This window comes from Anser anser, assembly GCF_964211835.1.
Source record: "Anser anser genome assembly, chromosome: 4".
Classification (NCBI taxonomy): domain Eukaryota; kingdom Metazoa; phylum Chordata; class Aves; order Anseriformes; family Anatidae; genus Anser; species Anser anser.
Window position 1 is genome coordinate 37,501,728 of NC_139724.1, and position 27,096 is coordinate 37,528,823.

Here is a 27,096-nt window from a genome sequence, read left to right on the forward strand (position 1 = left end):
TAATTGCCTTGAGCTTTTAGCAAATATTTATGGACTACATCTAGACTTTCAGACGAGTATTTAAATTTCTACATCTTGTGAAATGCTTTGCAGAATCGTATCTTTTCCTGCTTCAAACAGCTTTCTCTTTCAATCTTGAAAACACCTTATATAAGAATTGTTGAAGTTTAGGGCTAACATTTTTATGCTAATGATACCACATTATCCTCATGTTAAGCATTGTTCTGTCTTCCTCATTTAAGCTTATCCTCGTGTTTTGTTCTATACCACCTCTTGACAATTTAAGATGAACTGCAGATATTAAAGAGCACTGAATTGCTCCCACTTGGATAAATGAGAGCTTTGCTATTGGTTCCTCTGGAGATAGGATCAGGACCTTGATAGATGCATGCAATGTCTTGTAAGACATGCTAATATGCTTTCTGCCTCAACAAATAAGACTCTAAGCACTTCTGAAGCTTGTCATCTGGTTCTCTGCAGCATGCATGCTACTACCCTATCAGCTGGCATTTGAAATTGTTCAGTACATAAAATGATCTTCACATTAATTTGCTGGAAACAAAAACAGCATCCCTACAATGGGATTCACCAAATGACTCCCAGTCACAGGTACTAAATCACACCTGAGTACAGATGGAAATGCATTAAATCCACATAAGTACCCAATGAATTCATAATGAGCTGGAGCTGTCACCATTACAGCAGAGCGTAAAGCCAGGAAAGACCTTATAGATGTGGCCAGAGTGCTTGTTTTTTAGGTCCATAGGCACAATAAATATTACTATATCTTTGGCTGAAAGTCTAGTTATGCTCTATTTAAATGGTCATTGAGGAGGTGGAGAAAACTAAAGTGTAAGACTTCATGAAGCTCTTGGTTTTCTGGAGTAGCATAAGTAACTCTCAAATATTCCTGATTGCATGTTTAAATACTACCCTCCTCTCAGCTCAGGATTTCCCTTGACCAGTGACAGCATTTTCAAAGGAAAAGTCAACGTCTCGTACAATCTCAGGACTGTATTTACCTGTGTCTTGCCCCACCAGGAAGCACATTCTACACTACTGCAGTCCAAAAAATGCGCAGTCATGAGAGGTTGGCTGTGTGTGCCCAGGCACCAAGTTCTGGACTGAAGTCACTTGAAGAAATCATTTCTTTGACAGAAGCAGCTCAGCAGTAGCCTGAAAACACTTGGTGAATTGTGACAGTGCCTGAACTAGCTTGAGATCCTGTGAGCTGTAAAACGTATGCCACCAGTACTACAGCATCCTCACCTTCAGATTTAGCAACAGCTAACTTGGCCACTGACTTTGAAAGAACAAATAAATGGAGCACTGATTTATACATTAGGTGTGGAGATGGCTTACAGCCCCATCAGTGCCCTACTAGCATTCCTCCAAGACACTTCAAAGCAATCGCAATGAAGAAAGGCATGTTCATTCTTTGTTTCATCCTTTACCTGCGTTTTACCATAAGACAACTAAAATGATGCAGTTCCTGTGAGAGCAAGCTCTGAGTTACTATACCCATGCTTTTAACTTCAATGAATAAGTGAAGGAGGATGAGAAAGTGCAACCTGTAGCAGCGTATCCTGCCTGTCATCACAAATTTACCAACCCCATTAGTAGAAAGCGTGGTCATGTTTGTCTTTTCCAGCTTGAGTCTGCCAGATTACTTCAAAGCAGCTTAGACTTGCTTGTTCTGACCCTTCAAAGGCCAGCCATCATGAGTCTAATACCTTGGCCCTGTTTCCGGCCAGGTTCATAGTTCAGTGGTATGAACACCAGAACAAAGAGAAAAAGCAAATAAATGCCTCCGTCCACTGAGCAGTGACCCTCTAAATTACAGCCGATATCCTGAGCATCTGTGTAGGCAATGTGGCCTTCTACTACAGTATGCTAGAAACATGCATTAGCTCTGGAGGACTTATCTTGCAACCAAACCATCAGTGCAAGGACATTTCAATGAGAAAATGAATAATTCTTTACTCTGATTATGATGATTAATTTTGTTACGTCAGCAGCCTTTGGCACAGTCAGTGACAGCAGCAGATTTCATATGGGGAAAAAAATCTAATTCAAGAGCCAAGAACCTTAAAGGGGAATTTTGTGCAGTTAAGTAATAATATTAACAAATGAGACACAAGCAGCTGTAATTTAAGTATGTCCAGAATAGCACATTCTTTTCTCAATCCTATATAAGACTTTGTAATGACATATAATTGTTTCGTGCTCGATATATTAACCAAGATAAAAACTGATTGTTTCTGGAATTGACCACTGACAGATGGACTCAACTGTGGAAGTTTTTGGACCACGTGAAACTCAGCACAAATTCTATCACAGGTGCCAATTTCACAAGTCAGTAATCACTGTTGGACTGGCAGGCATCCTACTTCCCTCACTTCAAGTTTGGTTATGCAAAAAGACTAATCAAGACATCTGTCAGGTACAGAATTTAAGATGGATGGGTCTTTTAGCATTTAAAGCTAGTTGTCCTTAGAGTTTTGTTTTTTGAAAGGGATTTGACTTGCAGGCACTTTTAACTGATTTCCTTTCTGATTTGGAAGGCGAGCACTTAAAACGCACTCATCAGGTCATCTTATTCTCCAGTGCAGTTTGTTTCCTGCAGTTGTCATAACCAAGTTGCCCAGTTTGTCAATTTGTTTTTGTCTTGAACGCATTCCAGCTCATGTCTTTTATGCATTTGGTATGAGAGGCATTTAGGAGAGAACTATCAAGGCCAGGTTCCTTGCTCCTGTTTTGTTAGTGAATACTTGTTTGGCAGACCTAGCATCATTAAAAATTGTCCTCAAATGGGGTATGCTCTGCCAACATATGACCCTAATCTGCTTGAGCAACAATAGAGAAAGCACTACAAAAGTACATAATTCTATAATCAGTTCAGGTATTTGATGGATTACAAAAAATAGCTCTCTTGCATTTAAACATGGAATTTAGAAAACTGGAGTAATACTTTAGGTAACTGTCCTTATATTTTGATCTGTCTGCTGTTAGTCACTATCTTTTCAATGTTCCCCTACAGAAGGAAACTAAATGCTATTACCTACATTTGTAGATTGGTAATGAATATGTTGTTTCAAATCAAGAATCACTTCATACACTTCTGCAAGCATCACCACCTTTGCTCAGGTGTGCTGATGACTTGCCTTGTACCAGTGCACTTACACAGAACAGTATCTGAACCCAGCATACCTGTATTTTCCTTACCTTATCAATTCATACACAGGATTTGTTTCCTAACATTTTTTAAAATTATTTTTATATTATATGCAAAGAGAAGAGTTGAATGCTTGGCATGGAATAAACCTGTCTTCTCTTGATCTAATGAGAAATTGATAGATTTTAGTGGGAGAGAAGATATACCAACATTTGTGTTGAAATAATTCTGACTATCTGGGGTGCATTTGTAATGATTACATATAGCCCCAGTTATTAATATCTTGTAATAAAAATTGCCAGAAAGATAATGTTCAAGTACAGAGAGAACTACATTGATCTGCATTACCTACATAAATTAAGTTATTTTAATGCCAATTTACACTGTGTGCAAGCTGCTTTCCAACTATTCAAGTCATCAATAGTTATGACAATTCATTTGAGAATGCAGTTGACCTTTATTGTGCAGAAAAAAAAAGTCTACAACCCACCAATACATTAATCTTTCGAAATCAGTTAACAATTATTGTAAAAATAACTTATTTCTGATGAGCAAATGGAAACAAGTTGTACAGCCCTCCCACATTCCTATATTGATAGAGGAAAAAGGCATTAAACTGTTACACTCAGTAACTGAAGGACAATACCACTTCAGCTGGTTAGGGGAATAAAAATATTCCCATTTTCTCCCCCAAGTCACAAACCCAATAATGGTTTATACTAACAAATCTCACTTGGAGTTACTACAGATGTCTCACACTCTTCATTCTCAAACTGTGATATGTAAGTACCTGATAAAGCTATCCTACTGGCATGTATACAACTCATAAGTGAAACACCTGCTTGGCTCCTTCCCAATCTTTTTAGCCTACTAGCATACTAAGATTAATCTTCAGGTTCCTCATAATGTGCATACCCACTAGCATAAGTCCTTCCTAAACTCAAGTTGCTGAATACATCCATGGTCTCTGTATCAGAATCCTTCCCTCCCTCATCATTGTCATCTTCATCGTCCTCTTCTGCTTCATATTCATCATATTCATCCTCATGATCACCTGCATCTCCAGCCTTGCTGGAGGAGAGGTTCTTCCAGTAGGCATCATAACCAGAAGCTCCATCTGCATCTTCACCTCCAGTCTGGCGGCCAAACTTCAAAGAGCGTGCTGCAGGCAGAGAAAAACCATCATGCTCTCACTCCTCAATACCAATTTGAGCAGAGTATCTTGACACTTCTTTTCCGTCCTTGTTTACTACTCAGCTAAGAGCACACAATGCCTGTCAACCTTTCTAAATCTGACATTTTCAGATTAAATCCATCCTCCGAAAGAACCTTTCCACTACATGCAGTCTCTCCCCATGCAGCCATGTTTGTATAATCAATAACTGCTTCTAGAGTACAATTTAGATTTTAGGATATACCTTCAGTACTCTAGCCAAGAAAACCTGTAATGTGCTCCACGAACACAGTACATATTCTGATTTATTAAAGAGTAGTTAAGAAATAGATTCTATGCATGCCATCAAATGACACTTCTAAATTCATTAGCCTGTTTTTTATAAGTGAAATAAAGGCTTAAGTGGGGATCTAAAATCTCAAGCTAAACAGGAACTTTTACTGTTAGAATCAACTAACAATTAAGAATGACTGCTCAATTCTCAAAACATTTTTTTTCTCATAACAAATACAACAAAACTTTGTAAAACTGCTGAAAGTAACCAGACTTTTCTCAGTGTTTCCATGCAGAAAAGTAGTCACCAGTGATACTGTACAGCTTGTTAGCTAGAGAAGCGGGCTTACTTGACATGCTCAGGTCCTTTGTCTGCTGAGTTTCGTGGCCACATTTAGGGCAAGGAGGCTCTTTTCCCTTTTCCTGTTTAAAAACCTTACTTCGCACATGATCATCACAAAAACAAGCCTGGGGGGTGAAAAGAGAATGAAAAGGCTAAATGTTTTAACCATAGAATCTTCAGCAAGAAGCAAGCAAAAATGTGTCTAACAGCAGCAAGATTTTCTGGTCGGGATTAAATTTTAATGAGCTCTTATCTGCAGTGGAACTAGAATCTGCACACTACTTAAGAGCTGAACTGCCGTGTTAAATGTCGTTTCATGGTTACCTGGGGTAGAGACTGCAAAAAGGTGCTGATAAACAGGTAGAAAAAGTAACATATTCAAGGACTGGATTACATTGCTGCCCACAAGGAGCCTGCCACTTCTTGGTTTACCTTGGCAAGCTTAAATAAAATACTATCAGATACTCTATCATATCATATCTATATCATATTTATGCCAGAACATAAATATGCAGCGACCCAAAGGCAAGAATTAAATTGAAACTTCATGTGTTGAGCACCAGGGTGCCAGTGAAGATATATGGAGAAAGAAATAATTTGAATACAAAATTGATGCCGTGGAGACACTGGAGGAAAAAGAAAAAATGGAGGGCAAGAAAAATAAGAGCAGGCAATGAACCAGTACCTGGAGAAATCTGGGCAATGCTGATGGTGAAGCAGGTGGTACTTTTTATACAACATTACTCCTGACTGTGTAAAAACAAAAGCCTGGTTTTAACAAATTAGCCTGTGCGTGTGTAAAACTGGAGATAATTTTTTTTGGATCCATGCTGCAGTGTTTTCTGGTCAGATCACCACTTGACTGTTTGCAAAAACTTTTAAAATTCTCTTAGCTTTATGATAGATCAAAACATATTCCAAGCCTTGGATTCTGTTTAAGACCATGGATTTGCCTTTTTGAAAAGGTCCAAACATGGTACAGCCCCAATTTAAACACAGAGCCGAAGTCAAGATCACCTCACCTGGTATGAGGATGCACAACAGCGGCTTGTGGTAACAGGCAAACAAATAAAAGACTTGCATAAGTCTATGCCCAAGCTTCAGAAACTAATACAAAAATTATGAATATTTTTGAATAATTCAGAGGAAAGCATGACAAGATTTGGTACCGGCCTTGGAAGCTAAGGAGAACAAGTCTACAATCATAGCTACTTGCAACTGTCTTTATTCTTTACCTTACAACGCAGGCATGAATGCTGCCCAAGCCTGTTACAGGAAACACCTGCAGGAGAAAATCAATATGTGAAACTCATTACTTGGAAACTGCAGATCTGTAATTTTTGTTAACACCCTGTAGAAAAAAGTATGTAACAATACAACAATTCGAGGCATTTGTTTTTAATTCCCTGAAAAACTACACTTTGGAAACATGAATCAGTCATTTTACCATCCAATACCTTCTTGACTCTATTTTACTAGATCTTTCAAATCTAAGCCTCCATGCAATAAAGCAATTTGACACAAAGTACAAGTTGAAGAGAGAGAAAGTGTAATTGCTGTTGAGTTTTCAAATTTTTAAAAACAGAAGTTCCAGATTCAGTTTGATGTTAAGAGATTTTCTTGCTTTTTCTTGTACCACAGTGTCAAAAGGAGGAGCACTAGCATGTTATAGTTCTTTAAAAAAAAAAATGCTCCAGCAGCCTTTATCTCATTTAAATGGAATTCGAGGGCACTTAAAGCTTGCAAATTTCAAACCTTGAAGAGTTATTTTGTTCTGTATTTTCAGTCACATCCTCAGGAAATATACTTTATTGCATACAACTTTATATAAAAATATATATATCTGTGTTAAAGAATGACAGCTGGCACATGAACTGTAAAGAGCGGAATCAGCATTTGCAAAATCTAACTTGTCTTGAAGCTTCAAACTGGTTTCTTCATTCCACCAGAGGGAGTATAGTAAAGGCAACTACACAGGAATTGCTAGCAGCGTGAGGCTGGGGAAAAGTTACTCCATAAGAAGCACCAATATATATCTTGTCATGAGTCTCTGCACACATACTCCATCTCTCCACCTCACCTTACACCTATGCTCACAAAGCTTTTGAATCTGAAGTAAAAGAATTGAGTTCTGCACATGAGCAGGATAGCCGTGGGAGTTAGCACTCTGTCATGCATTTAAAGATAGAATTGCTAATGCATGTATATTTAAAAATTATTCTAGAGTATCTCTGCATTAAAAAACTTGTGTTGTAAAGTAAAAGATTTTTTTCATAGCCAGAATGGGTTTTAGACTACAATTGTATGACAACATTTAAAGTTCACATATTTTATGAAAGGTCATGTCTTATAATTCTGCCTCTACCAAGACTGCACGGTGCCACAAGATGCAGAACACAGTGAAAACCCTCAAAAAGGACTTTCTCCATTCAGGGTATGACATCACCTCTGTGAATTAAAAGCTTCTAACAATCAGTGAAAAAATATTCTTGTGGAACAGCTGTTGTTGCTTCAATATTGCTATGCAGGAAGACATTCTAGCAGAATACATCAAGGAAGTCAATCAAGAAAACAGTTGGCAAGCAAAAAAAGATGAGAGAGAAAAAGGAGATAAGAAATGTCTAAAGACAGACTGCAAAACTGAAATTAACAAATATCCTGAATTGGGAGAATCAATTAGGCCAAGAGATTAAGCCACTTTTGAAGACGACCACTTTATACGTGATAAAAAGCACCCTGAATTTCTTTTAAAAAGATTGAAAATATTTTAATAGTCAAAATACATAAAAATTTTGGAAGGGACAAACACTTGTCTCATAGGAGAAACCAAATAGTAATTAATGGGGATAGAAAAGAAATACGTCTACAACAGGCTATTTCAGATATATACTTTTTTCACTTCCTTTGAAGTTCCTTATTTCAGCCAAAGATGGGTAGTGGACTAGCAATGTCTGGTAAGAAAACAAGAAGGCCATATAGATACTGGTTGAAGTTTTTCATTTGTCCTTTTGCACTTTGGGTGGACAAGAAGCCTTAAATCACCTGTTTTTTACTCAGAAGTGTTCGTGTGTCAACACTTGATGCATCTGTTGACATACATGTCCACAGTCCACTGGTCAGGGAAGAAACTAGCAGTGAGTTCAGGCTTTGGATAAACACAATTTTGTCCCTTCTTCCATGCTCATTTTGTCTCAGTAAACATGGTGATCACCACCTCCTGAGTCATGGCCTTCCTCACGACTCGCTGCTTTTGCAAAATCAACAGGTGCCAACCCTTCACCACCATACAGACCATCCTTTGTACATCCAGAGCAATCTGGGACAACTTAGCCAGGCTAAGTAAATACAGATGGTAGGACGTTAGGACAGCTGCTTTTTTTGAGGAACAGGTATCTAGAAGTAGCTCATCATACAGTGAGAATTGTGGAAAAGAGCTCCTTCTTGCCTGCAGAGCTTTGAGGACTAAAAAAGCAGCATTAGCTGGCCCAGATGCTCAGATGTAGTCCTGGCCACTGCTAAGAGGGTCACTTTAGACTGCCACCTATGATCTGGCAGTGAGAAAGGTCATAGAAAAATGGCCTAGCCTAGATATCATTAGCAAGCACTTAAGAAATGAAAGCTGTTTCTCCCAGAGCAAAAAGCAGGCTATTTAGAAAAGGCTCTGGAGAGCATTCTGGAGCACAGAGGAAGTGATTTGAGAGTCTGTTTAGCTTGGGAGAAAGGGACTACAAACAACTAACTTACATTTAAATGTCTCTGCTTCCAAAACTTGGCAGCTGGCTTGATGTTCAAACTGATCATCTTCACAGAGGAAATTGTGGCAAAAAGAACAGGCAAACATTCTGCCTCCTAAAAAGATTTATCAAGGCAAATTAATCAGCAACAGGCATAGGCTTCAAGTTCTGCTCCACAAACAATTTAGGCAGTTCTATGTATTTTTGACTGAAGCCTAGTTCTCCCCTCCATCATGGGCTTCAACAAAAACTTCTAAATTAGACACCAGCACCCATTACTAAACTGAAAAATACTATGTTTCCTACAAGACAGGATAGCATAAATACAAAACAAGTATTACTCCTAGACTTTTTAATTCAACTATGACATTTGAGTATTTTTAAATGGTATCAGACCTTCTCTCATCCACAGTCTCCTTCCATCCCACCCCCTCACCTCCTGTGCCCACTAAAATACACATTTTAAAGGATTCCACAAATAGAGGTTAGTATGGCTTGCCAAGCAACTGGGAATCCAAATACCTGAACTAGTGCAGATGAAAGGATTGAGAATGGCAGCAAATTGCATGTTGACAACCAGATGCAGTGCTTAATTACGTGAACCATTCAGCTGATAGGACAGTTAATTACATAAGTGTCCCTGATTTAAGGACTGTGTGTTCTCGGGCACATTATTTATATTCCCCACTGCATGAGGTGTATTTTTCAACTCGGGAGAATGCCTTGCTTTGATCAAATGTACTCAGCAGTGAAGATTAAAAATGCTATGTTAGGGATATGGGTACAATAACTTAAGCAACGTGAGGGAAAAGTATAGTTTAGTTCATTCAGTGTAAGCAACCTACCATGATCCCAGACAGTTCTTTCACACTCAATACATTCTGCATCTGCAAGAGGGCAGATGCACGCATGTGTGCTGAGACACTTCCTCCCGTGACACACCCAGGCCTCACAGAAATCACAGATTGCACCCTGCAATTACAGAAAGATATTATCTTGGGACTTCTTACAATATCTAGAGAAACTCTTATTCTATAACCCTGAATGCATCCATGTATCTATTCTCTCAGTGGGTTCATTTCAGGTGAGCAAGAGAGTATGAAACAATCGGTATTCCAGTCAAGCCACTCCAGGGTTCACCTTTTTTTGTTTGACACTCATTTTTTGCAAAATTAAATATAACAAGCGATAACACTTTTTTCCCCTTTTGTTTTTGCTTTTTAAATTTCCTAACTTAAATCTTATGCATGAAAATTGTCTTCTAGCTGAACCCTAAGATTCATAAATGATAGCAATATTCTGGCAAAAATGCAATTTCAAAAATAAGGCCCTATATTCTGACAGCTGAAATCACTCGTTCAGATTTTAAACCATGTTATATTAGAACACAAACTCCACAGACAAAGTTCAAATTACTCATCAGAAATAAAATCATACTTTTTCATTTTAATTAAACAGTAAGATCTACAAATAAATACTACAATTTTGTATAGTTGAAGAAGCCTCATCAGCCCATATGTAATGAACTACTACGTATGTGCACACACACACAACTAACAAAACAATAGTGAATCCAAATTAATTGTTGATGAGGTTGTGTCTGTTAAGGCATGGAATGATCTTAGGAACTTCAGACTGGAAAGGCCAGCTGTGTTACTGAGAAAAGCTGATTGCCAAATGGATACAGAAACAGGACAGAGGCTCAGTCTGTACAGCATTTAATCCACAGCCTATGACATGCCATACCTTGCTTCTCAGGACTAATTAACTTTCTTCTAAGAATCAGAAATCCAACAGCTAGAAGTTATGACTATCTCTGCAAAGAGCCCAAATGTGGGGTTTTGTTTGTTTTTAAATAAAATCCCCACTAATGCCACGGGACAGGTTGCTCTCTGCAAAACACTAAGACGACAGTAAGTAAATCAAGTCCACTAGTTTCTAAAAAATGATTCTAGTCTTTAATGAAGACTAGAAATTGGCTATGAGGTATATAAGCCCCTGTACTGTGAATGCATGTGCTTAAGGCCTGCCACCAACACAGATCTGTTGACATCCAGGACATATGTCAGGGTTTGCGGGAGATGAATCAAAAAAAAAAAGGGCAAAATTTGAGTTTCCAGTGTAATTGAAAAATCAGCTTGCAATGGTAAGATGAAAGAAAAATCTTCACGTGGTACATGCTATCATTGCATAAGTTTGTTCTATCTTATTTTAGAAAGATTTGCATAAATAACCCCTCACTGCAAAACACAGGCTGTCATTTTATATACGTACCACCATTGCTAGTCCAGTACTGTACACACCAGCATGTTTTATGACACAGTCTGAAGACTTCATCATGCATTTGGTTTTTCCTGTTTAAAAAAAAAAAGTGGTAAACAACCACAAGAGAAGTATATAAAAATTCAAAAAGTTAGAAAGAATGTTGATATAAGAGCAGCAATTCAATCAAACACCAGTACTTAGTTCTATATCTAGGTAAAAATAATGCAAACGTTTGCAAACTGTAACCTAACCTTATATCACCCTTAGATCAAATTAATTGTTTTGTTTTCAGCCAAGATCTCTTGCCCCAGTGCTGAGATGAGGCAATCAGTTGTCTTGCTGTATATTTTGAGCCATGCTGAATATATTGGCAAGAATTTCAAATGTCAAAACAAAGTAATTACGGTGCAAGTCAAGCAACAACATCTCGAAAAGTTACATTTAAAATTGCTGCCAGTTCTATCCCTCCATAATAGTGACGTGGCCAAGGCTGATGCCCTCTGAAAAAAAAAAAACACATGTACCTGATGGTTTAATTACTTGAGTACTTAGATCCTTGCTTTTTTGTGTGTTCTGTGTGATTTTTTGGTTTTGAACCATATGAGATGACTGCCTAGGCAAAATAATTTTCTTTACATGCAGGGATTGGATGGGACTAGAAGCCACAGTCTGTACTTCAAAGTCATTCTGATACACACAAGCAACCAGGGTGACCACTTTCCCTTAATCCTTGCTTCTGATGTAAGTAGCTCTACCACAAAGATCCATACTCTGTATGTAGTTATGCAAGCAAAAAAAATTTGTAATTAGCCCAGGTTATTGCACTGGGATTTTTATCACAGGTTTAAGCTGAGCTGCTGCAGCCCCCTTTGGTGTCTGTGTTATTTCCTCCTTAGAGGAATCAACAAAAGGATGTTGCCTGCAAACCTACTGAAGAGCTAACAAAACCAAATTCTACTCTGCAAATGCAATTAAATCCCAGTATGCAGCATCAGCAGCAGAGTTTTGATTTTTTCATGCCTCAGATGCCAAGTGGCACTGAGGAATGACCACTGGTGATCTGATCTGGGCAACATGAGGTGGTGGGGATATTGCTGGGTCTGGGCCAGTGCAATATAGCTGCCGTGCTCCCATCCCTCAGGGACTTCTCTAGGAAAGATGATGTTTGTTTATGGGGCCTGTCAACAACACTTGATTAAGTACCAAACAGTTCTAATGGTCTTTGTCCTGGCAAACCCTAGGGGACTCAGCATTGTTTTGTGGTTATTAGGAATGCTTTTGTTTCAGAAACATCCTGCAGATTAAGATAAATTCAACATATGGGAGTCAACTTCAGATGTATAATAGACTGTAAAATACACAACGTGTTTTTAGTACTTCACTACATGATGACAGAAGGAAGACTTATGAAGGATGGTGCGCTGCCATTGCACAGTCAGCCTGGCTTCCAGAAATGCTCAGTATCTGCAGGTCCCAACAAAGGCACTGGAAGCTGCAAATGTCAGCAGCTCTGAGCATCAGACTACAAAACAGCCAAATTGCTTAATGACAAATTAAAAATCTCTGAGGATGTGTTGAAACAGTAAAACAACAAAAATCACTTCAAAGTCTAAAATGATTATTAACCTCCCCTGCAAGCAAGCAGTTGTTTACATAAACAGTTTAGCCTGATTCAGAACCCAGTTCTATCACTAGGAGACCTTCTCTTCAAAAGCACCAGCCCTCTAGCACACAGAGCTAACACAAACAGCTTATGTTACAAAACCATGTAAGGACAATAATGTACTGTTGCTTTAATTGATATTAATGATATCATCCCCCAAATGCAGTATGTATTAGTACCTTTGTGGCAGTCAGCTCTTTTTAATCTTTGTTGTCACTAGGAAACAATACTGTATATAGTAAATCTAGGAAAAAAGTCATATGTTCTCAGTCCCAAAAGGCAGTGAGACAAGTTCTTCTAAATATCAAATACTGAAGACAAGCCCATGGCCCAGACTTGCAAACCCTGGAGGGTCAGAGGTATATGCATTCGTTTGCATGATAAAGCAAGAACCTCTTCTCGAGGATATTCACAACAGATTTAAAAGAACCTGCTCCAAAAACTGCAAAGGTTCTTTAAGATAAAGGTACTATAACTCCTGTGAGTTTAAAAACACAAAAGGGAATGTGAAATAGTATGTTTACCTTCATTATTTCCACTTACCACACTGTGCACAAATGGGTAATTTTTGAACAGAGTTACAGAAGTAGCAAAAAGCTCTATTCTTCTGTCGTCTAGGCACATGGAAAAAAACAAAACAGAACATTAAACAAGACTTGCAAAATGTTTGAAACCAATTAATGTTAAACTGATAGTTTTAGAATGGGAAAAATATTTACCTTTGGCACTTATCACATTCCTAAAAAAAAGAAACAAAATGCTAATAATTATTTTTATTCTGTATGAGCATAAAATGTATAGACCCCACAGGGACTCTGAATTAAATTCTGATTAGGAACCAAACTTTTTATTCAAGTATTATACCTCTGATGCAAATGTAACCTTAAATGTAGAGGAAGAATGGTATTCTAGGGGTATTAAATACAGTTAAGGTACTATCACTGGTTTTACATAATATAAAATCAAGTATTTTAATACAAAATTTTAAGTTATTTTACCATTGAAGCATTACAAGGATGTTTGGCTAAATCTATGTTGGCTTTTGAAGCCCTTATCTGCTTTTCACGTTCACGGCGGTTCTCAGCTTTCTTACGCGCACCAGTCTTCTTTTTAGGCATTTTTCACCGTCTGTGGGATAGAAAAAGGTATGTAGTGAACACACACAAAACATGTACACTTTACAATACATGTAAATGCACAGATACAGATGACACATCCAGCACAAAAACTGGATCTTGGAGTTGCCATCTGTTAACTATCTTTCATCTCCATCCGCTTCCTTTCTTGAGTTTTTTTTCAAATGTAGAATAAGGGTCCAGCCTCTTCGAAGAATCATGTGTTGAACCATGAAGAACCTTGTGATCTGAAAAGAACTTTTGCTGTCCTCCCCTTTGTGCTTAACTGTCTTTGAAGTGTTTTGCCTTTGGAATAATGTTATGCTTTCTATAATTGTTTGCGATGGGCCTCTGTTTTAAGATCACCTTGTTGCCTGTTTAATAAGGACAATATTCAGCTCATTCTTGCTTCTCTCTTCTCATACTCACTAACTACTTAAATCAGTTAAAAAGCATTCTTCAGGTGAGTGAGTCATGGTGTACTGCAAACATGCAAATTTCACGCTTTGTGAAAGCTTAGAAAGCAAAATGTCACTATTCTAGACTTCAGAGCTGTGACAAAGGGATGTTTGAACTGCAAATTTACCATTCTAGCACACTAGTAATAATGAGATGAGCATGCGCTGCTCTAAAGATGCCACTGTTTCCCAAGAAGGGTTTATGCTAATTTTATTGCATCTGGTTGGATGTGTCTATTTTAACTTTCCAGGAGGGAACCAAGGCAATGCAGTGGTGAGACTGTCGGTAAATTGATCAGACCACTGTGCTCTTGTCATCTCATCTCCACAGTGAACTCTGTGAACTCTGTGATACAAGCAGAGGCGACTCCAAATTGTCATCTCAAAACCTCCATTTCCACTTATGGAATTTTAAGAAAATCGCTATAGACTTTGGGCTTGGCAGAAATTGGCCTGCATGATGGGACAGCTCTGCCAAAGCAAAGTTCTGCTGATTCCAGTAGGTCTCCAGGTGGCTACAGGGGCCACTGGTGTGAGAGGGAACAGGAGGTACCTACTCTCCCCAGCCTCGTCCCTAACTCCCAGCTGACTTGTAGGCACGTGTGCTGGCATCTGCAAGGACAGCTGCAGCATCAACAGGCAGTGAACTGTAGCAGCTTAAACTTAGAAGAAAAACTGGTATCTTTTCAAAAGGTCTTATGAAATAAACCCAATGATCCTAACTTTCCAGAACAAAGAAATATATTGTCCTGACCAAATATTAAAATTTGTTTTTGATCGCGCACATAAATCAGTTTGCTCAGCTGTAGCATTGCGCACCCCGTTTATGTTCTATTAGTGTCATATTATGTAGTCAAAATAGTATTGCTAAGCTCCCTGCTGGCAACTGTCATTATTCTAGACCATGACATTTCTGACACTGGAGTCCAATATGAGGTTGCACGCTAATTTTCAAGCTGCTTGAATGCTGATTTAACAATAGAATCGAATTGTTAGTATTTATACCTTGACTTCTTCACATTACCTCATAAACGAAAGCACTGAGAAGACAAACCACCTTCATAAGAAACGCTCTCTCAATGACTACTGAGGACACAGATTATGAGAAATGTCAAAGACAGGAGTTCTTTAGAAAGCTGTGCTATCAACAACAAAAATGCAATGTCAGGTTCTTTTAACAAAGCTATCAAATTAATCCAGGCTCTCAAACACCAAACAATAAACACCACCACCCTACAGATCAATATTCTATCACTCTTTCCCTCTGAGCTTCCATGTAAGATGTTTGTCTTTGCCCTAAATTATAGATTTTTAGGGAACTGGCCATCTTTTAATTTTCTGACTATAGCACAATAGTGTTATGATGTCAAAAATTACGATAGTAAAAAAAATTTGTTTACCCGCAATTCCTTTCAAATCAGGGTATTGTACCTTTCAAAACTGTCGATCAGTATTTAATGTTCCTATGCAGTATGTTCTGCCCGCAGTTTTGACAATCCTTCTGTAATCTGAGGCTGGTGGGTGACCCAAAAATGTATTTAGGCACCACAGCACTGTTACCAAATGTTCAGACAGGATATGAGAAATTCACAATACCGTCTGTCACACTGCATGTGTTTGTGTACCCTGCTTCTTTCCACCTACAGTGCTGCCAGAGAAACCACCCAGGATGTAGTAGGTCCATACCTGGATCCCTCCTCAGCCCAGGAAGGTACGAACCTGCTGACCTACAGAGCACCTGAACTCCTGAACCACAACCAGCTCTGCATGAGGGTTTCTCCACTATTTGAAATTTTCTACTCTGGAGCAAAATGTTCCAGATTGACTGGGTTGGAGCAGCAGTAGGGGTGAGCGTGACTCTCTGAGGTGTGGTAGATAAAGCTGAGTCCTGTCATCAGGAGGGCACGTAAGAGGTGAGTGGCTGCGTACTGTGTCCTCAGCATTGTGCGTCATTCTGTAAAAGTCCCACTACTATTCCTCACGGGCTGCGCTGCTTGCTGTGGCAAACACAGGTCTAGACATCAAGGTTCCCACCACAGCTCCAAAGACTGTTAGTGTATTTTACCTGACACGAACTGTGCTATTTAAAATACATAAATTATGTTTGGCATTTAAATTCCATTGGGGTTGTACCATGCCTATGCCTTTTTTTTTTTCCCCCTCTTTGCAATTGTTTCTCATGAGTCGTTGAAGACGCGTGGTCAGTTTGCAGCAGACTGGGAAGCAGACTGCACCAGCACGTATCTGGATCTTGTGTGCTGAGCAGGACATTCCCTTGTCTCATTATTCTGACTTGGGTGACACGCTGACCTCCCTGCTGTCACAAACGTAATGAACAGCTGTAACAAGACGTTCAGCTGGGAGACAGTTGGGTTACCCCTGTCCCACCACACAAATACGGAGAGAAGCAGCCTTCTGCCTTCCAGCACTTCCTGTCTGTCACCATCAGACAGCTTCTAGCTTGTTCGCCAGAAGGGGAGTGAGGTTCGCTGGGTCACGTCTGCTTCCATGCTGGATTCACAGAAACCTGCTTCACCACTTGGCAAGCCTTGCACAGGACTAGAACACCGATTAAAATAAGATCTGTGCTAACAGTATTTCACGCTGATATTCCTCCCTACCTAATAACGAAGTAATTTTCACGGAAGCATGATTTTAAGGTCTTGCTCCGCCTTTTAGGGAAACGCCCGGCGGCGGCAGCAGGCCCCCGGCCGGGCAGGGCACCGCGGTGCCCCCAGCGCGGCCCTGAAGGCGGCGGCCGCCCCCCGGCAGCACGCCTCGGCCCGGGGCACGCAGCCGGGCCCAGCCGCCGGCCCGAAGCCACACAAACCGGCTGCCTTCCCCGCACCGCCGCGCACCCGGCGGAGGCCTCCAGCCCCCAGGCCGCGCCGCACCGCCCGCTCCCCACCTGGACCTCGGCGCTGCGCGGCATCCGCTCCCCCGGAGCTCCCCCGGCTCCCGGCGGCAGCCCCCGCCGTCCCTCAGCGCCCGCCGGGCTCCGGCAGCGGGAGGAAGCCGGCAGCGCTCCTCGGCCCGGCCCGGCCCCGCGCCGAGGCACGAAGGTTCCGCTCCAGCCGCCGCTGGGGCCGTTGGGGCCGTTGGTCGGGGCCGCTGGGGCCCAGCCTGCCTCAGCGCCGGGGAGAAGGGCCCGCGGCGGGCCGCGTAACGCCGCTTTTGTCCGCTTGCGTCTTCTCGGACACACGCACATGCACACAAAAAGCTGCTGCCTCCACATGAGTGTTTGTGTCCTGAAATGAGGAAAAAAAAAAAAAAAAAAACCTCTTAAAAGAGGGTTAGGGTTTTTTTGCCGATCCTAATTAAAGTAATCTTCCTCCTCACTGAGAACGTTCCCTTGGCGTTACTGCGGCTTTCCCCTCACTGAGGATGTGCTCTTGGTGTAACTGCGGCTTTGTCCTCACTGAAAAAGTTCTTGCAAAGCGTTTGTGCGGATGACAGTGTTCGGTGGTCATTCCACCCGTAATTCCTGTGTGCTTTCATGGCAATTGCCCTCACGCTGTCACTGAAGAAAGACCAGCTGTTAGGATGCACTAATTCCAACAACTAGTTGTGACTGTAACCCATTAAGGTTGGCACCTGAAAAGGTCTCTCTCTCTGAAAGCTTTTATCAGCAGCTCTGTATTTTTCCAAAATAAAGGCTTGTCTAATCTTAACAGTAGGCATACAACACAGCAAGCAGGGAAGGGATCACTCCCGTTACCACCAAAGCCCTTGCCGTGGACCAGCCTGCCTTTGGGGTCTGGATCCAGGTCTGTTTCTCAGCGTTTTCCACTCCTGTCCTCACTGAGCCACCTGGAGGCCTGTGACCTTCTGGTGCCTGCTCGACTTCTGCCACCACGGCCAGCTCTGGAGCTTGCTTTGGCTGGAGCGCCTGGAAGACATCTGCCTGAGGTGAGAAGGGTACAAAGTTTGGGGTGAGGACGGCTCTGTGGGCTTGCTGCTCCCCTTTCTTTTTATGTACAGTGAGGCTTTGCTTAACTCCTCATCGTAAACAGTGTACGACACAAGTAGAAACAGAAAGGACCAAGGATGTCTTTGATTCTTTTTAATGTTGTAAGTTCTTCCTACATGCATATTTATTGTTCTTGTGCATTTTGCCTAGAAATCCCTTGTGGAAATCCTTAGACGATGTATCTGATAGTTATTTAAATGAAGACGAGTGGAAAGATCAGAGAGCAGTTACATTGCAATATAATTCATTTATAGTCTTTTGCCTAGGATGAGAAGCGTATGATATATATTTCATACATATTAGTCTTAGGGCACTGTTGTATTTCTAGTGTTCTTTGATCATCCATTCAGGTGGGTTAGTTGTATTGCTCCACACTGGGCTTGGTCATGCATTTCTTACTGGAAGTTGGCTGCTAGTTAGGTGTGTGATCTTGGCTTAAAGAGGGAGACAGGTATTCGGTGGGCACCACTGCCTTTCCATTGAGATTCTTGTAACTTTTGGGAGTTTAGGGTTGTATCTTGTAACAATTTACATGCTTGTCTTGCTTTTCCTTCAAGATGTGACCTTCACACCAGGTTATTGGGATGCACAGAAAAATGTGTTATTGTTTAAGATAAAAATTCATGATGATCACTTAACTGGACATTTCTCATTATAAGAAAGTGTGTAGAGAAATAATTTTTAATTACTATCAGTTACCATGGCTACATACTATTTAACTAACACCTTAAGTAGAAAACGTGATCTTTCGTAAGACCTTAGAGCTTTTCTTGTCATTCTCAGTTATCTAATGAATGCCCTCACTTTTCTTAATGCCATGAATCATTAGTATACTTTCATTCGGGTTGTGACCGTTCCAGTTTGTTTTAAGCAGCCATGGATGCAAGAACACAGTGAGAATAAGAGATAAAGCATTGGGGAGGGGGAGGAGGCGGGGAGACAAAGTTTTAATCTCTTTTAGAATAACTATTCTAGGCTGCTAGTCCACTTTCATGAATGAGTGGAGCTGCTGAAGAAAGGACTTGCAGATACATCTATGGAAATTACAATTGTCCTTCCATTTGAACATGCATTTTTTACATAAGCAAACATATGAATGAAAAGGAGGAAAAAAGCTAGGGGAAAAAAAAAAAAAGGAAACATAACAGGGAGGTATGCTGCCACTAAGATTTCTTTGTTAGTCTCATGTAGGTGGCTTTCAAGTAGCTTTATTTTATCCTGGGAAACTGTATCTGCCTTGCTTATGTTTCACGAACCACCCTCTAGATGGCAGGAGTCGGTCACTTCAATCCTGAATGGTAAAACATCTTATTTTCAGAACAGGTAAAAGTGGCCCAGGGCTGTAATACAAGTGAATAAGAGAAAATGAGATGAGGATAGCCAATTTAGAGCTCACGCAATTTCCATTAGCAATACTGGACTACTCTCTGGGGAACTTGCATGTAATGAAATAATATGTGAGAATATTGCAGACTTTTTTTTTTTCAAATATATGTGCAGAAAGTAGTGAGAGTCACCCCCCTATTAAAAGATGTTTTCAGTGACTTCTGTGAGAGCAGCCACAGAAGGAGCGTGTGCATCTATCTGAACTGAACATCTTCATTCCCTGTTATCCTACAGAGAATCAAAATATGTAGATTACCTTGTCGTCCATCAGTTAGCAGCCGCTGCCTGTCTAGCTGAGAAAATAGGACAAGACTCTGTGAGGGCCTCCCTGCATTGCCTGACACAGGTATTTCTGCAGTCAAGAGCTTGCGGGACAACACAAGCAGTGGTGACTGCCTTAACCCTAAGCTGTGCTACCTGCAGAGTAAAAGCTAGTGAAAATGCACAGAGGAAGTCACTGTGGTAAACTAAATGATGCAGGGGCAGCACAGCTGGTCCTGGTGGGTACTCACATGTTAAAGGTGTCCCGGCAGCATCCATTGTTTTTCACTCCTGTTTTACCCTATTACAGTGCCATGCATCTCAAAAAGACAGTTTAACCTATATAAAAGGCCACAGGATGCTAGCAAATCAGAATCCCTGCAAGAAAAATTTCTGTCCAGAGTGCAGAACAGCCAGATTTTAGACAATCTCTTCCTATCTCACTCCCTTGTTCATTCACCTTTTTAGGGTCTGGCAGGGCAGAGCAAAATGTGGTTTACATGCTGACTGTTGGTCAGACTGATGGTTTTTAGGCAGTAAAATCACAAAATTCAAATTGGAATAATTCAGCAAAAAGAAAAAAAGTGTTGGGAACTGTTGTCTGGGGGAAGGTGGGAGTTGCTTTTGCAGGGACAAAACTGGGTAGTGCTATTGCAACATGGTGATGGTGTACTGTCTTCAGAACTGCCCTTCTCCTTCGTCTGCTCATCTCATAGAACTTGTCTCTCTCCAGTGAGAGTTGGTTTTGGGGATGGACGTTTATTTATTCTGTAAGCTACTCAGGTAATAACAAAGGGTTCCTGCCATCTCGCTTCTACTACTGAAAGTTACTGAGATCAGTGAGAAAAATCAGGAAATGAAGTGTTTGTACAGCCTGTATCAGAGCAACAATACTCTGGGAGAGATAGGGCCTTTGTATGCAATGACACTGGACTGTGGCTTGGTGAGAATGAAAGATTTTCACTGCATTTTACTGTAATATTTCAGTTCCTTTAAAGATACAATAATGCGTGTTAACTATCGACTTGAAATAAATACTGACCTGAATTGTTGTAATTTACTTTTACTTTAATGCACTGTGATTTCTTTTTCCTCTAAATAACATGCTTGTTGTGATCTAATTAAGCCCCTATTACCTACCTACCTATTACCTTAATTATCTTCATTATCGCAATGTCTCCTTGCAGCATGCAATATGTTCGCCTCCCTGGGGGTTGCTTTGCAAAATGGGTGCAGCCTATACCTTTCTAACTGACCTTTGAAACAGCACACATCAAATTTAATTTGTTTTTAAAGCCTGGCCTCGCAGCAACTGACCTTAAAAGTCATGTCAATATTTGTTTGATCTAAGATAGTTTTGTCTGTAGATATGTATCCATGCTGATTTAACTATATAAAGAAAAAGGAAACAAATAAAAGAGCTTGAGGCAAAATTTTTACTGATACAGAGTGAATTGGCATGTTCAAATACAATATTTTAAAACAGGCCTTCTTCATTCAGGTGCGGGAAAGATTTTTTTGTGTGTGTTCCACTCCCCTGCCCCTTCCATTGTACCTGATGCTTATAATCATTAATCTTACCCCTGCAAAATTATTTCCCAAAAAGTTTTCTAAATGGTTATTTTGTCTGGTCAAACGTGAAATTTAGTGGGGAGAAAAAAGGAAGAAAAAAAAAAGGAGAGAAAAGACAAAGACTTTGCTGTTAAATGATTAGAGTCCGTGTTCAGGGAGCCCACTCAGCTGTCACTTCTTTATTAAAATCTATTAATCTTTCCTATGATAGTCAAGTCACACACTTTCACATTTCTCAGATCACTTCAACAAAGAACTGAACAGCATTTTGTCGTGGTAGTTTGTTGGTTTCTTTTTTCCTTTTTTTTTTTTTTCTTTTTTAATATGAAAGTAATGAAGTAAAGCTTAACTTGCTGGGATTTCTGTAAAGCATTTAATGTGGTATCATATGTTAATTATCATAGGTTAATTAACATTGGGGTCAGGAAATAGTGCAATACTAATCAGTTACCCATTTTCTAACAAAAGGGGTAAGCAATAATCATTTGTGATGGAATATGAACTTGGCTGGTGGCAAGTTATTAGTATTGTTTCTCTGTGATGAGGTTGTAATGCCATAAATAATCTTGCTCCTCTTCCATCTGACCCCATCAAAAGGCTAGCACATGATGATGAATTTTCTGCATATATGATTCTAGGAGGCTTTGGGAGTGAAGAAGAGGAGGGAGATACTTGTTAGAAATAAACAGCACCTGTGTGACAGAAATGGGAGAAGTGAAATAAAAATTCAAGGTCAGGCTGGATGACTAATGACAAGAATTTCTGTTGCAGTGCTGGAGGCTTGTAAGATGGAAGTGACAGAGGAAAATGAAAGATGTGAATGTTTTAATTGGTCACAGGGTATGAGATTAATTCACCTGGCTTCAGCTGTCTAATGATGAGCTCACCAGTCTGAGCTTGTTGCCCAGGCTCTCCCCCTAATCAACAGAGAGATGGGCAGCTGAAGGAGGTCAGGTATTTCTCTCAGGACGGGATGATGGCTCTGTTCAGACAGCTAAAGCTAGGGCCTATGGAGCCTGTCCAGGGTGCCTACTGGCTGCTGGTGCCAAAGAAAGTAAGGTCCTAGGGCGTGCTGAAGGTGGTGTTTCCACCAGACCTAGGGAAGAGTTAATGGTATTAAAAAGATCTCAGAAGACATTTTCTATGATATCTGGTACTGTTAAGTACCATTGTTCAGCCCTGATCTAAAATGGAGGCTGGGCAGCTGCAGTCATACCAGGTAAGTTAAAAGATGTGTTGCACTGTTGGATGCTGAAGCAGAGAAGAAAAAGGGGCTCAGGTTTCTGTAGGCCTCCCGTAAGTCCCACTATGTGTGTGTACCAGCTGATATCCATTTATCCTTGTTCAAGTAAAAGAATGCATATGGACAAGTGGAAGGAACCTTTGCCAAGGCGATCAGGCAGTTAAGCCTGTCACATGGGAGGAGGCTAAAAAAATGTCCTGTACCTTGCAAAATGCAAGGTCAAAATGGGGTAGGGTGGCTTGTAATCAATCGATCAATGCCCCAAGTAAGGGGGAGGGAGCAAAGAGCCTGTTCTGTCACGAGAACAAATGGGTATGAAACTTTACAGCCTGGGACCACGCAGTACAAGAGATAGAACAACAATGGGAGAGTGTCAAGATTCAAGGGCTGTAGAGTGTGATGTATGAAGACATTGGAGGTTGTTTAATCTGGGGAAGGGAAGGCTGAAAATATCTAATTGCTGTCTTCAAGGACCTAAAGAGAATTTGTAGATAAGACAGACTCTTCTCAAGGGTAAGCTGTGAGGCAATGGTCACAAGCTGCAGCGTGGGAAGTTATAACTGGTGTATGGAAAAAAATTGCTCAGAGTGATGGTGGTTAAGCGTTGGAAAACCTGTGCTGTAGCCTCATATGTTGATGACAAGAAACTCTCTTCTCATTTAGAATGGATGTTACTAGAATAATAGAAGAAATAAGATTGGAAAGGACCTCTGGAAGTCACCCACTCAACTGTCCTGCTGAAAATTTCCACATCAAATAAGGTTGGCCAGGCCTTGTCTTGCTGAGTCTTAAATGTTGTTAAGGGTGGAGATTGTACAACCGCCTTGGGCAACCTTTTCCCAGGCTTAACAATTCTCCTTGCAAGGACCCAGTGTCCACTGAATAGGAGGATCCTGCTGACTTCAAAGGCAGTTTGACTATGGCCTAGATGAGGCAGAGTATTTTTTTGCCATTTGTTGCCATATTTCTGAAATACTGGTGGTAAAAAAAATCAGCATTTCAGCTGTTCCACGTTTTTCCTCAGTTATCAAGCTGCATGACATGTTCCCCTCTCATGTCACTTCCTACCAGATGGCAATCTTTCTCCTTTAATTGTGCCTTTTCCTCGTTCAGCAGCGTTCAGTTGTAGAAAACTTATGCAAATATGAACTGAATAGTTTTGCTGTCTAATTATAGCTCAATTTAGATGAGTCTAATATCAGTGGTACTGAGCACTGGCTGAATTAAATACTGAATATATTCAGCTAATGAAAACTGAAGGACTGAGTGTTCACTTTATGGTATACAACATGGGTGGTTTAGCTGTTGATTTATGGGACTGAAAGAGACCCTTTGCATCACCAGTTCAATTCCCTGATATTATAGGGAGCTCCTATAATTGCTTTCATAAACTTAACAAGGTCCTTTCTTATTTTTCCTTGCTGTGTTTTTGAAAAGCATTATGGATAAAGAACAGAATTGCACCCAGTGTTTTCAACAGCATCATGCAGCAATTCATCACAATTCATCACAAAGCCTGTTTGATGGAGCATAAGGGGGAATTGAAGGGTTTGTCTCAAGTATTTTACTGTATTTATGTATTATTGAAAACACTGGTGGAAAACGGCAACGATGTACCTGAGGTAAAACTACAGAGGGACTATAAAGAAAAACAAGCGGTTTCTGAAAAGAACATCTTGGATTGGCATCTATTTTCTTTACCAATTTCTCCTAGGTTATTGTTCTTTTTGACAAAAGGAAATTCCCTCTAACTCATTGTACCTGTGCATTCCTTGCGCTGAGTACATGTCTGACGGGGCAGTGGAAGTATCGTCAGGGTGTCTGAGGGGCTGTTGTTTTATTATCCCTCTTGCTACTCTCATGCCACTGGCCAGCCTGGGAATCTGGGCAAGTACCAAATGATGATGCCATCTTCAGCCGAGATGTGGTTCTGTGTTTTATGTGAAGTTAAATATTTGTCTACAAGGAATGGGGTCTTCGGGCTGAGTTTGCTGTTTGCCTGATGACGAGTGAGTGAAGTTAGATAGCAATAACTTTCAGTCACTGCCAGCTTTTCTTGGTCTGACCCACTCCAGCTTGAAGACCTTCCAGGCATGCCACAAAAGCTAGTTGTGTAACAGATTTGGGCTGGAAGATGGATGAGTTGCCCCTGGCAGTCAGTATGTTTCTAGACCACTTTCATTTGTATCATTAGCCAGCTGAAGTAAAATGTTCTTTCTGTTTGGTGGGGTTTGTTTTGTTTTGTTTTTGTTCAAGTGATTGCTTGGTGAAATTTATTTGCATAGTGGTATTTTTGTTACCGGTCAGTTCATTTTAAATCTAATTAGTTTCAGAGAACTCAGACCGTTTAAGTGAGCACACCTTTTTTCCAATGTTAAATCCAGCTAAAACAGCCTAGAATAAATTGGAGCACTGGCCTAGAAAGGAAAGGCTTCACAGCCCATTACCAATCCCCTGAGCCCTCTCATCCCTCTGACTGTCATGTAATGTTTGTTTAATGTAAAATTTCCATATAAACCAAAACAGAATAAAAATCAAAAAGCAGAACAGCAGCTCCTTGGCACTGAGATGTTAAAATGTGAAGGTAGTGAAAATGAGATCTTCTTTCGTAAGTGCATTAGCGACCTTAGGAAACCCTCAACGGGGAAATGCCACAGTGGTGAGAAAAGGCTGGGCTAAGAGAAGGAGGTGGGTGAGTGCGTTTGGCAGTGTGGGCTGGAGTCGCTGGGGAGTCTTGCTTTCAGCTTTGAGGAAGAGGAGGCCCTTGCGGGAGCCCTTGAGGATTTCTAAAATAAGTGCTCTGGGCCAGCCTGTCGCTGTGCATGTTACTGAGTGTGTCTGGGCAGGAGTGTGGCAGTGTGTGAGTTCCTGAGGATTGCTATGCATAAGTAAGCACGTCATTTTGTGAGTCGCTGAGGATCTCTGCGCATGAGTGACTGTTTCTGTGCTTCAATATGAATAAATAACATCCAGAGTCTCCAGTCATTCTAAAAAGGTTTAATCAAGGCTATCAAATAACTGGATTATCAAAAAAACATAGCTCGCTGAATTTATTCATGAGACTTCAGGGACTGAAGTAAATTCTGTGTCCCAACAGGTTCTCACAGGTCTTTTAAAGTTCCCAGGAAGATCAAAGAGACCCCTAATTAAGATCCTTAAAAACATAACACAAAAATGGGATCAGCTGTATGAAAGGTGGAAGCGATGCACTCGGAGTCCTGCGCACATATCCCTATTGTGGGTGCTCTGAAGCTCAGCAAGTGTCTCTGTGGCCACTGGTGGACTTAACTAGCTTCACACTGCATCGGGCACTGGCTGTAACATTCAGCCACTGCTGGGGTGGGGATTGGAGGTGCTTGGCAATGAGGACAGTACGTGTAAGATATGAGTGACAGCCTGCAAATATTTGCTGAAGGCACTGGGAGAATACAAGGGTGAGAGTTCACTCGATGAGCATGTGTTAATATTACGCTCCACCTAGCTGCATTTTCACGCAGCCCTGCCGAGTCTGTCACTTCCAGCAAGATGCTCCCAGGGTCTGCCCCTGCATCCTACCAGGACTCAGGGGTTCATTTGTGTCACTGTCCTGCCACATGCAGGTCTGTCCTTTCTTCTCCTTCTCTTGGATGTGATCACTCCCACCTGCCATGGTCTGGCACGAAGTGAGTGGGCCATTCTGCAGATGAGTAGAGAGGCGTTCAGGGAGTGAATAAAACACAAAGAATTAAGACACTTGAGAGCTTTCCTCAGAAATTCAGCTAGGAAGACATGAATGTCCTAAAGCTTGGTGTAGTGATCTTGAAACACAAATTATCACGATACAGGAACGGTACAAAGTCAGCAGAACCTGCTGGGTGCAGGGTCCTCTCTGTCACAGGCCTTTCCCATGGGGGGCTTTCACAAGGGGACGCAGAGCTCTGCAGTCCCTGCTTGAGCAGTGTGCTTGCATCAGGCTGAGCTCTGAGTATCTGGACCTCTGCTGGGAGCTTACCAGAGCTTTGCTAAAATGCTGTTTCTTTCACCACGGGTGTCACAAAGTTAAGGAGTGAGTCTGAGTTTGACCCCAAGAAGACAAGGCACAGTTTTTGAAGCAGCACTCGTTAGAGAATGATGCTCTTTTTTTTTTCCCATTAATAATTAGGTAGCCACTTAAAGAGCACTGGGAGGTGGTCCTGAAAGTTAAAGAAATGATAAATTCTTTCTTTTCAGTAATCTCAGTCTTGCCATTACATCAGACTTCCTTGGATTCAACTTCAACAGTTGCTTTTCAGCCTGGTGCTGATCTCATCCACACATTTGGGGGCTGGCAGATGGCATTGCTTGCATCAGAGGTGAAGTTGATGTAAAGTTTGGAGTCATTTTCTTATTGCTGATATTTTATCCTTGCTGTGTAGCAAGGTATATTAGAGGCTTACAGAGAACTCTATGTAATACAGCCCATCTAAGAGCAAAGCTACTCAAATA

General features: G+C 40.8%; 2 protein-coding genes across 3 annotated transcripts in view; one reads left to right on the forward strand and one right to left on the reverse strand.

The window, feature by feature from the left end:
- Positions 1-27,096, forward strand: part of LOC310899017 (uncharacterized protein) — a 75,180-nt gene that overhangs the window by 33,014 nt on the left and 15,070 nt on the right. Inside the window, exon 3 of one of the 2 annotated variants that reach the window (XM_083834949.1) lies at positions 15,847-16,828. In XM_083834949.1, coding sequence (XP_083691075.1) covers positions 15,847-16,045 — 199 coding nt within the window. In that variant the 3' untranslated portion in view covers positions 16,046-16,828. Of the gene's footprint in view, positions 1-15,846; positions 18,110-27,096 lie in introns of those variants that run through there. The other variant, XR_014583913.1, reaches the window with a different exon arrangement.
- Positions 3,613-17,375, reverse strand: ZNF330 (zinc finger protein 330). The gene is made up of 10 exons (XM_083834930.1): positions 17,109-17,375; positions 13,626-13,755; positions 13,347-13,366; positions 13,171-13,241; positions 10,974-11,053; positions 9,545-9,671; positions 8,710-8,814; positions 6,201-6,247; positions 4,973-5,090; positions 3,613-4,337 (listed from the first exon to the last, which is right to left on the reverse strand). Exons 2-10 carry the CDS (start codon positions 13,743-13,745, stop codon positions 4,060-4,062), a joined length of 966 nt encoding a protein of 321 aa, XP_083691056.1. The 5' UTR covers positions 13,746-13,755; positions 17,109-17,375; the 3' UTR covers positions 3,613-4,059.